The sequence below is a fragment of the Rhinatrema bivittatum genome, chromosome 2 (genome assembly GCF_901001135.1).
Source record: "Rhinatrema bivittatum chromosome 2, aRhiBiv1.1, whole genome shotgun sequence".
In the NCBI taxonomy this organism is placed as follows: Eukaryota; Metazoa; Chordata; class Amphibia; order Gymnophiona; family Rhinatrematidae; genus Rhinatrema; species Rhinatrema bivittatum.
The window spans coordinates 716,728,770-716,741,019 of NC_042616.1; the positions used below are offsets into that span (position 1 = coordinate 716,728,770).

Consider the following 12,250-nt stretch of genomic DNA (forward strand, 5'->3'; position numbering starts at 1 on the left):
TGGCCTAATATCATGATTTCTGTTTTACCAAGATTGAGTTGACTGCTTTCTAGCACCAACAGATCACACTCGGGGACCCAGACGCCACCACAGATGAAGGTCTGGAGAGCTCCCTCTTGGAGACTGTTAGACTATGGCTCAGCATACTCAGCATTAATAAGGAATCTTAACGTTCAAAGCAAGATGATGGTCTGAAAATGCTTATCTGCACAAGGGAGACAATACTAGGAGATCACTCATGTTCCAACTGGAGTTGAGGCAGTCAATGCATGCTGTTCAGGATTTCTCATGTGCTGAGCAATCACATCCATCTGTCTGTCTCTGAAGTTCCCCCTCAAAAACGGACCATCTGAATAGATCAAGCCCAGCAGGACTGACCTTCTTTGGAGTGCCTCAAGATAACCCAAAAGTGTGAAACTTATAATCTAGAGACTGAGTGAACACACCATATGAAAGGTAGTTTTCCTCTGACTGCAGCTGCTTTGGGAGTGTGAGAGCACACTCCAGTATTCCACTGTTCTCAGAACCGTGCACCAGTCACTACAGTTTTACATCAATCCAGCAGTACTGTTTCAAACAAAAACTTATTCACATACAAAAAGAACAAAGGCAGGATCTGGCTTATATACTGCTGGTTATTCAGAAATAAAAATCAGGCTTCAGTTATATTACTCATTTTTAGGGACAAAGCTTTAACCATTGCAGAAATTATATCCAGAGTTTGAATACATAGTAAGCCTTAACCAAGAGCACAAATCTTGGCCTCTGAGCCCTTGAATTACTGGAAACATCAAGGTGTTCCCAGCATTCCTTCTTAAAACCCTACGAAGGAATCAGGCTCCTCAGGGGTGGGACCCCTAGATTAACCCAGGCTCTATGCAAGGACTGCTTCAGCCTGAATTTACCTAAGCCACTCTGGAGTTCTCAATAAAAGACACCAGCCTCTAACTGAGCGAAGGGCAATTCAAGGCCAGCCAGAGCACCTTTTGCTCCTACAGCATCAAAAGATAACAGCACTAACAGACCTACTCCAACTAGCACCTCAATCCCATTTTTCCCTCGGCTCTGTGCTTGAGCATTCAGGGCACCATGCTCAGCGCAATCTGGGAGAAAGATGTTTATCATGTTACCAGGACCTACCCTTAAGCTTCAGTGCTGAAAGGGTCTATAATCTTTCTTGGCTTCACTGATACTTTCAGCACTGATTCAGTGAGCCCATACTCCTCAAGATAATACAGAAGGTGCATCTTTTGTATCTTGATGGCCTTTGGCACATGCAGTTCTCGAAACCATAGTGCTGATCACTAATACAATGTGCTTTAATAAACACCTAGGTTTATTGGTCATTCTTGTTTTTATATTTACATAGCAATACATTAAATCGTTTTTCCTCAGTACTTACCCCTCGCCAAGTTTTTCTAAAACATCAAAGACTTCCTCAGGCTGCTTAGTCAAACTGTCTTCACTCAGTTTCTTAAGTTTGCTATCAGAAAACAGAGGGAAAAAAATGTATATTAATTCATAAAATCCAAGAATGTTACTCTGAATCCTACTCAAGCTCTGTTGAAGCCAAAGTCTTGAGAGGCTTAACCCTCTCTATTTGTACGGCCAGATAGTACTGAACGTGAAAACTGACCCTAGCAAAGGCACTCACTATAAAGCATACCGTTAAGGATAAAGCTGCAGGTCTTGATAATATACTTTGCAAGTATCATTACCTCCAAATTAGTGAAGCATTTATAACCTGGGCACATAACTGTCCTTGGTAAATAAACTCCACTGCCTATTTATCATAAGGAAATAGAAATACATTATTTTGCTACCACAGGAATATTCTAAAAGATGTTACTATAGATGACGATAAGAGGGGAAGACCAAGTGATAGGTCAGCAAGAGAATTATTGAAATACAATTTTTCTTGCATGATGCTCCATCTTGCTTTTGAAGTTTACTGAACATTATGCATCCACCATGAGATGTACAATTGCCAAACAATAGCCCCCATTCTAAAGATGCACTAGAGTTTCAGATTAGTTTCACTATGCATACTCATTATGCATGTCACCCTGACGACATTGTGCATATCTGGAATAAGTTTGGAGGGACAAGAACACACAGGCTCATATACTTATTGGAGATGTAAGTATTATTCCAAAAGGTATCCATTTAAATGACTGAAATTAAAATAGGTACCCAGGAAGGGGCAATAAATAATTTATTCATATGAGAGAGAGCAAATGTTGTTTACCTGTAACAGGTGATCTCACAGGACAGTAGGATGTTAGTCCTCACATATGGGTGACGTCAGTGGACGGAGCACTGTTAGGGAAAACATTTCTGTCAAAGTTTCTATAAAGCTTTGACTGGCACTGGCACACTGAGTGCACTGAGCATGCTCAGCCTGCAATTATCCCTGTGACCACAGGTGTCTCCCCTCAGTCTCGTCTTATAGCTAAAAGTGCAAGCGAAAATAAAATAAAACATATGGAGACCCAACTCCGCAGGGTGGCGGGTGGGTTTCATGAGGACTATATCCTGCTGTCTTGGGAAAACTCCTGTTACAGGTAAGCAACATTTGCTTTCCCACAGGACAAGCAGGATGGTAGTCCTCACATATGAGTGAGTACAGAGCTGAGGATGCCAGAGAGTGCACCAAATGCACTCAAAGACGTGCAATAGGCACGACGGGGGTGGAATTTGGTAAGGAGGGCATCCTGAAACCCTTAACGGGTTGGTGAAAGGATGTTGGATAGTTAAACCGAAAAGAAGATGAGTAGACGGACCGGCCAAACATGGAAGCATGCCGGTCAGTCTTAACTAAGCAATAATGGACTGCGAAGGTATGGAGAGAGCTCCAGGTCGCAGCCTTACAAATATGTACAAGTGGCACCGGCCGAAGGTGAGCTATTGAGGCTGGTACGGCCCTAACAGAGTGTGGTTACACACGGTGTTGAAGTGAAATGCTTGCTTGTTGGTAGGAAAAAGAGATACAGACCGTCAATTAAGAGGAAAAGGTCTGTTTGCCCACTGGAACTCGCAGCTTGGCTTTTGCCACAGAAGGAAAGAGTTAGGTGTAATTCCTATGGAGTGTAGTGCGGTCTAGATAGAATGCAAGTGCACTTTTACAGTCCAAGGAGTGGAAAACCCTCTCGCCCTGGTGAGAGAGAAAGGTGTTGGGAAAAAGTGGGCAGAGTATATTCTGAGTAAGGTGAGATGCTGCATCTACCTTAAGAAGGATATGAAGTTGAATACGTAAGACCACTCTGTCACGGAGGAACGCAGGGTCGGGTGAGTATATAACAAGGTGTGGAACTCACTGACCCTGTTGGCAGAAGTGATGACTACAAGAGAAAGAATTTCCCATGCCAGACTGTTAAGTGAGAGGAATGGAAAGGCTCGAACGGGGAACGTATGAGTCTTGTAAGCACTAAATATAGGCCCCATTCTGTAACCAGTAAAAAGAGAGGCGGCTTAATCAGTGGATAACCCATGGTAAGCTGACTCAGAAGGGGTTGACCCGTTAATCGGGTATCCCCACTCCCAAGTGGTACGCCAATTGGAACAGAGGTGTACCCATGTGGAGGATGTCTGGGGAGCAGAATCCGAGGGAGTAAGAGAAAAGAGTGGTGTAGAAAAAAAGGGGGTAAATACCCTTTTGTATGTGCCATGTGGTAAATCATGCCATTTTGAATGGTAAGATTTGTGTGTGGAAGGTTTTTGTGACGCTACTAGTACCTGAGAACATCAGTGAGTCCATGATATGAGACTGACCTGTGAGAAGGCGAATTGGTTACTGGTGTGATAGATTGAGAAGTATGGAAAAGCATACTGGTCTCAGCCAGGACGTGGGTCTGAGAAACAGTGAACCCCGTCCCGGTGCAGCATAAGAGTGCTGGCTATGAGAGGCATCGAAAGAGACACATATAAGAGGCCTTTGTTGCAGCAAAGGTGTCCATGGGAACGCATTCGAGACATGTGTAGGGAGTAGAATCTGTCCACTGTATGGTTCGATTCAAAGGTCGGTAGACCTCAGTGCTAGAAGATTTTTCTCGCTACACATGTAGTCCCAGACCATCCGAGAGGATGGAAACCTGTATGGAGAAGGTCTGCTAGGGCGTTCAGTAAATCTGTTAGATAAGTGGCTCGGGGATGCGTGGAGTGAGCAAGGGCCAAGAGTAGAGCTGCGCAGCTTCCTAGCAGAGCAGCTAAGAGGTTGTGTGTGCTTGTGTGTTGGAAATACCACATCGTCACTATGCTGTCTGTCTGTATGCACAAAGTTTGTTGCAGAGGCAGTATTGTAAGGCATAAAGGCATAACTCATGGCTCGAAGCTCCAGGAAGTTGATGTGAAACTCTGCATGGAGCAGAATAGACGCATATTGGGTTGAGAAGATGTTAGTTCGAACTCTGCAACCTTGAGTAAATGTGAGCATGAGCAGGACCAGCCTAGGTTTTGGTTCTAGATCTGCAATATGGATCAGGAACGAAAGCGGTTTAACAGCTTAGAGCCACTGATAATTGAAATTTCAGTGAATCTTATTCATAGCAAATCTGAACCTATGAGTAAAGTGCATGGTGAAAAAATCCCGTGGCCCAGCAATGAAAGAATTGAGGGGCTGGAATTTGGACATATAGGAATTTGTCAGAATGTCTGCGTGGTTGTTAGACAGGAAGTTCGTTGTGACTGTGGTGTCCAGAAGTGTTCTATATGGGATTTATGGTAGTTAACAGCAATCCCAGGTAGTAGATTTATAGTGAGTCGTGAAGAAGATAGAGCTCCTTGCTTGGATTGATTGTTATGCAGCTGTCCATGCAAGGAAAAGGACTGTACCCTGAACCTTGATACCAAGTGGGATGGCTGCTCTGATATCCAGCAAGTTGAGAGACCAGGACGTTTCCAACTGGCGGGGCTGATGTAATCTGGATATCATGTAATCTCCCACGGGAGCATGAGTGGTAAAAGTCTTACCCGCATTTCTGTGTGCTGTACAAGAAAACGTCAAGACCTGTCGCCAGGCCTCGAGGTGGATTTGCAATTGAGGCAGTGTTTGCTGGATCTTGTATTTAGCAGATCAGCGAATGCATCTGGGATTTCGGTCCTTAATTAGGAACCAGAAGCCAGAGTATTAATCAGTACAGAGTCCCATTGCTGACAACGGGAGGATATCCTGATGCAATCCCAAATGATTGGTAGAGAGGTTCTCTTGGTATTGTGTCCGACATAGCTGGCAATAGTGGTATGTGACACTAATATGGTTCTTGGAAGACAAGACGACCTAGAACCTTTCGAACCATATGGCCCAATTTAGAGAACAGGTCTCAATGGGATTGTTGCTGAAGTGGGATTAGAGTACTTACCATCCGTCGTGGATCGCAGAAGGACGAACTGGTGAAGATTGATGGCTCCGTGGATTTCAGGAGGCATCGAGGGACAGCCTGAAAAACGTAAACGTCTGACTCAACTCTATAACCTGGTATGGTAGCACAGGTATAGAGGAGACAGGCTGAGCATGTCTGGCGCTACCACAGTAATTTGTGGAGGATCAGAACCCCACACCGGTGTCGGTGGGGAATGCCTCGGGTACAGGGGAGCCATTATGACTCATGAACCTGGCCCTCTTTGCAGCAGCTCGATGTATCATGATGCCAGTGCAGAATTCCTCGGAACTCAGTCCGATCATTCTGGAGCACCATGTACTGCCAGCACTGTGTGGAACAGTGGCGGTGGCAGTAGCGATGTTGCTCGGCCTGGGCATTCTCCAGCACCTAGTAGGATAGCACCGATGTCTTGGATGGCGTCGGTGGTGGACGGTCACCGTGCCAGTGACAATGAGTGCCACGGTGCTCGGCCCGGTCTTTCCACTGCGCCGAGATGGATGCCATCACTGTATCGGATGGCGAATGATGACGGACTGTCAGCATGCCTGCACTGCTCCTGGCACTATGTAGTGTCGTAGGCTGATACGGGGCTTTAGTTAAGAACCCAACGCATGGAGCACTGCGTTTAGGTGAGGGTATTGTTGTAGGTGCTATGTCAGTATTGACGGTATCGATGGCGGCATAGAAGCGGCCTCGAGGGTATCGTCAAAAATATAGATGAAAAAATGTAGATAGCCCGGGCAGAGCAACGATAACAGTGACGGAGGCACCGGCGTAGGTATCGATGGAAACGATGTGGCATCGAAGAATCGAATAGATATTGATGGCATCGGGAAATTGATACCGGCATCGACGGAATTGACAGCTGCATCGATAGGAACGACAAGGACACCGATGGAAACGACATGGGCGATGATGGCATCAATGGATGGAGACGGGCGCTGACAGCATCGGCGGCATGGCCACGGGCGTAGACGGCATCGACACGGGCATCGATGGCACCAATGACAAGGTGTGCATCGATGGCATCGATAGAAAAATCAGTGCCATGGATGAAAACATTGATGGCACTGAAAGAATTGATGCGGGGATCGATGGCATCGACGGACCACAGGGGGAGGGGTGTCGATGGCATCGAAAAAGGCAGGATGGCCTGGATGGGGGTACCGACGGTAGCGATGGGGGCATCGACTGCATGAATGTACCGAGGTATGAATTTGACAGAGGCCCTGGCAGCAACAGTACCTGTGGAAGTCCCTATTCCACTAGCGCTAATAACCAGGCAGAGGGTCACAGGAGGACACTCGCAGGCTATGTGGGGCTAATTGTGAAAACATAGGGAGAGGGAAGGCCGCAATTCGGTTGGTAGGCCAGGGAAACCATAGTGAGGTGACAGGAACCGACCGAAAAGCAGGGCATAGTACTCACCGAGCGTCGATTAAATGTATGCGAAGGGAGACCCGTGCAGGGAAAAATAGTTTGTGAAGTAAAAGTTTAAGTGTTTCCGTAAGGAAAAAATTGTGAGAATTTCTCTCAGAGCTCCTAACTGCTATGTTACTGCAGAGCGGAAAAAAGAAGACTGAGGGGAGACACCTGTGGTCACAGAGATAATTGCAGGCCGAGCATGCTCAGTGCACTCAGTGTCAGTCAAAGCTTTATAGAAACTTTGACAGAAAAGTTTTCCATAACAGGGCTCCGTCCATTGACGTCACCCATATGTGAGGACTACCATCCTGCTTGTCCTGTGAGGAAAAAAAAAATATGCAGTCACTCTGCATATATATGCACAAATGAACGTAAATAATTAAGCAGAGTTGAAACAATTAAATCAGCCGAAAATGTGACATCTTTATTAGTCAACTAAGGTCAACTAGGGTCAAACTACTGAAGATTACCCAAATCAATAACAGGAGTATAAAATGTTACAATACACAAGCAAGTCTATACTCATGTTTCACACATGAATTAAAAAATAATGCATTTACATCTTCACCGATTTAATATATAAGAACGACGTAGGCACAGCAGACACTTTCACTAGCCTGACAATGGAAACATGGGACTAAACTGCAGAAGACAAAGACCTCTCTTCCTGGGCTTGCAGAGAATTCTCTCTCTATGCTTCTAGTAGCAGCCCTCTGCTACTAGAGACTGTAGTCCAGATTAGGAATGGCTGGGGATCCAGTACCAGCTTCAAGGCATGGAGGCCAGAACAGAGTTGACAGGTTTTGTTTTGGTTCTTTAACCATGCTCCAGAAAGGGAACGGACAGCTGGAATCAGAAAGGAGCAGGGCTCCAGAGCTTGGAGCAAAAGTTGAGATTCTGAGGCTCTTCCACCCTCTGCTACCTTAAAATAATGAAAGTTTACTGAAAGTAACAAAATGTAGTATGTAATTTATTTCAGAAGAGTAAAACAATCAAACATCATTCTAATTATTTGGGAAAGAACATTTTTATTAATATAATCTTTTTGATGCCTTCCTTTTCTTGGTTCTAGTGTTCATTACATAATTTCAGTTTGTCTGAATTCCTAAACAAGTAGGGAGTTTGGGAGGACATGTGGAAAAAAGCATCAGTAGTATTTTATTGTTCAAGAATGGAAACCGATTCTAAAGGACATTGGTTGCATTTCTTGTTGAGTTCTGTACTCGAAAGAACATTGCAATTTCTGTGTAAAATGTGCTGGACTCCTTCAGCACAGAAAAATGTTATGTGCTGTCATTAACAGTGGAGCCAATGGCTATGTGCCTGCAGCATCTTGAATTTGAAAATGTGCCCTTATTTAGAAATATAAAAACACAGGCCATATGGTCTTTTTCTGCTGTCACATTTGTATCTATTCTACCCATCCACGCCAACTATTCAGCTTTACAATCCTAACCACTCCCTCAGAGCTCCTCTGTACTTATCCCATATTTTCATGAACTGAGTTTCTGTTTTTGCCTCTAACACTTCCACTGGGAGGCTCTTCCATGTATCCACCATTATCTCTAAAGAAATATATCCTTAGATTATTCCTACGTCTACACCTTTTCATCCTCATCTTCTTTTCCGTTGAAAGAAGCCTACCTCTTATACATGGAAACCTTAGTGGTATTTAAAATGTCTATCATATCTCCCCATCCCACTTTTCCTGTAGGGCATATATTTTTAGATCTTTTAAGTCTGTCCCCATATGCTTTAAAATGTAGTTCACTGTGCATTTTAGTAGCCACTCTCTGGACCAACTCCAATTGGTTTATATCCTTTTGAAGGTGTGGATTCCAGAATTGTATACAGTATTTAAGATAAGTTCTCAACAGGGACTTTTAGAAGGGTTATAACACCTACTTTTCTCTGCCCATCATTCCTCTCCCTATGCACTCAAGCACCTTTCTGGCTTTTGCTATCACCTTATCCACCAATTTGCCAAGCATAAGATCATCAGATATTATCACCCCCACATCCCATTCTTCTTTTGTACTTAGAAAAACTTCATAACTTGTACTTTACTGCTCCCTTTTGTTTCTGCAGCCCAAATGTATGTCTATTTTTTACCATTAAATCTTAGCTGTCAGATTGTAGACCATTCCTTGGGCTTTGTTAGATCCTTCCTCCTGTTTTCCATATCTTTATGGCTGTCTACTCTGTTGCAGATTTTGCTATCATTTGAAAAATGACAAACCTTTTTTCAACATCTCTTCCACAATGTGGCTTATGAAAATGTTGAAAAGGACCGATCCCAGTGGCACACCATTAGTAACACCTCTCTCCTCAAAGTGAACACTATTTACCATTACCCTTTGTCACCTCCCTCTCAACCAGTCAGTCACTCTAGGATCAATATCAAGTCACCAAAGTTCTTACTGAAATCAAAGTATACTACATGTAGTGCTCTCCCCTGATCCATCTCCTAAGAACATAAGGCTTGCCATACTGGGTCAGACCAAGGGTCCATCAAGCCCAGCATCCTGTTTCCAACAGTGGCCAAGCCAGGTCATCCAATCAAAGAATTCAACAGATTTATCTGTAAAGATCTACCCCTGATAAAACCATGCTGCCTCAAATCTTGTAATCCGCTGAATTCCAGAAACTGCACCTTCTTCTGTTTTAGTAATGATTCCATTAATGCTTACCACAGATATTTCATTTCATTTATTAAAATTTATTAATCGCCTTTCACAGATATGAGACTAACTGGCCTGTAGTTCCAACCACATCCACCCTTCTCTAGTCCTCCAGAACTACTCCCAATTCTTAAGAAGCAATGAAAATGTCGGCCAGCAATGCCACCAGGACTTCTCTAAGTTCCCTTAATACCCTCGGATGTAATTCATCCGGCCCCATCATTTTATCTACCTTTAGTTTAGCTAGCTCCTCATGAACACATTTCTGAAATCTGTTTGGAGGTTTACCTCACTTCCAATCTGGTTCATTTTCTGTGATCCTATTCCTGGCCCTTCCTCAGTTAAAACTGAACAGAAATATTTGTTAATCAAGTCCACTTTTTCCTTGTCAGCCTCTACATATTCCTCCCTGTCACCTCAGAGTCTCACAATGCCACTTTTACACTCCCCCCTATCACTAACATATCTAAAAAGAGTCTTGTACCCTTGTTTTACCATATTTGCTATTTTTTCTTCCAATTGCATCTCTGAATTCCTGACTAGCTTACCTGTTTCTCTTAGCTTTTCTGCGATCTCTTGTAGTTCATGAATGCTAACCTTCTCTCCTTACCTTTTCAGTTACTTCTTTAGAAAATTATAGCGACTTTTTACCTTTATTCATTTTCCTAGCAGGTTAGTTGCTCTTACAAATATCTCTTTTAGGTTTTTCCCACTGCTCTTCTACTTCCTCTAGATTTTTCAATCCAGCTAATGACTCATAACAAAGTTAGTTTTCCTAAAGTGTAGGGCCTTTGCCTTTGAATGATTGTTCATCTATGCTCTAATACACCATCTGGTGAGCACTGGATCCCAGATGACTGTCCACTTACACCTCTGCCTGCAACAAATATTTTTTTCTGCACAGGGAAAACAAGCTGCATTTGTGAAAGAAATATCTGTAATGTTTGGAAAATGCAGAGCCTTAGCTATACTTTTTAAGAAGTTACCAAGTATTTGGCAAAGCTATGCAAGGTGAGCAGGCTGAAACTGGATCTGAACAAAATAAAATTCCAAGAGACTGTTATAAGATAGAATTCAAGTTTGTCAATGACTGAAAATATGATTCAGCAAGCAGAACAATAGCCCAATGCCAGTTCCAACCAAGAGAACGTGTACAACAGCGAGTATCTATGACCTCTCAGAGTAGTCCTGAAGATGACAACACGGAAAGGTTTCTCTTCTCCTTTGCACAATTAGGTGAAGGTATACGAGGCAAAGAAGAGGGAGCCTCTTGTCCTGCTCTTTAGCCTTTTGGGAAATATGCAAAGATTCACTGCCTTTATTGGCACAACTGGCTCTGTTTCTTTTGTGTGCCAGCAACATCTGTGGAAAGTGAAAGACTCTTCTCTAAAGCAAAAGGCCTAATATCACTGATCACAAAACAAGACAGTTCTGCTAACGTTGAAAAAATCATTTTGATAACCATAACCGGGGGGGGGGGGGGGGGGGGGGGATAATGGGAAAAAGGGACAAAAAATGGAAACAAATCTTTGTTTATGAAGTTACTTTTAGTTGTTTAAATATGAAATTAATGCAATGCAAACGTAGTTTCTGTGCCAGTTAAGTGTTTAAAAGAGAACTATATCATTTTCCCTGCCCTATTCAACCATTGCTGCTGACTTGTTAGATATACAAATAATGGACATTCACCCACAAGCAATCAAAGAAGAGAAACAGGGAAATATAAATAACCTTTACATCTTCATATTCAACTGCTGAATAATATCACCTACCACCATTCATACAACATGATATGTAGATGTATTTTGTCTGTACTGTATGATTTTGTTTTTAATATTACTATGAATGCTGTATGAATGGTGATAAGTACAAATGAGGACAGAAAAGCTGTTTATGGGGGGTGTTTTTATATTTAACTGGTTAAGAGGACCTTTTTCTGTATACCTTTTTGTATATTTCTTTGTATGGAGAATGTTATTTGAATATGGACCAATAAAATGTATGTAAATTGATATTATTTAGCAGTTGCATATAAAAGATATACAAATAAACAACTGAGGTTTAATAAGCAACTTGTTAGTATTCTCTCTTTTCATTCAAATGCATACTTACTATGGATGTGCATTTGTTTCATATGTTTCCCATTACATGCCAATTAGATGTGCATCCGTTTCATACTACATGCTTGTATAGGAAACGGATGAAACGAATGCACATCCCTAATACTTACCTTGGAAAATTCATTATCCAGTCGCATCAGTTAGAAAATGTTAAGCTTATTACAGTATCTTACTTTTCCACATTTTTTCCCATGGCTCCAGCATTGGAGTCTAGTAAAAGCAGCCTAAGCTGGTGCAAGAGTTTGGAGCTGCTCTGCAGCTAGAGCAGGGGTTTCTGAAGTAGTCTGGACCTGAAGCTCTCTCTTGGAGCTGGAGCTAGCTTACCGGAGTCACTCTGGAGCCGCAGCTGACAAACCCAGAACATTGTCAACCGTAGTCCAGATGCAAGACCCCTCCAGCTACTGAAAAACTAAATGCAGGTACAAAATGAAGACAGCAAGCACTATTTTATTCATATTCTGATTTTCAGCACTTCAGATTGCATTCAGGTATTGTAGGTATTTACCCACCCACACAGGGCTTAAAATCTAAGGGCCTAATTTTAAAAAGCATTTAAACATTTAAAATTGGGTTTTACGCGTATAAATGCACTTTACTCGAGTAAATGGCTTTTGAAAATTGCAACAATAGTATGTTACACTTACAC

General features: G+C 42.7%; 1 protein-coding gene across 1 annotated transcript in view; it reads right to left on the reverse strand.

Annotated features, from left to right (window-relative positions):
* The window catches only part of STK3 (serine/threonine kinase 3), a 671,555-nt gene that overhangs the window by 603,451 nt on the left and 55,854 nt on the right, over positions 1–12,250 (reverse strand). The window contains exon 2 of the mRNA XM_029591777.1: positions 1,403–1,483. Within this exon, the coding sequence (XP_029447637.1) occupies positions 1,403–1,483 (81 nt within the window). The remainder of the gene's footprint in view (positions 1–1,402; positions 1,484–12,250) is intronic.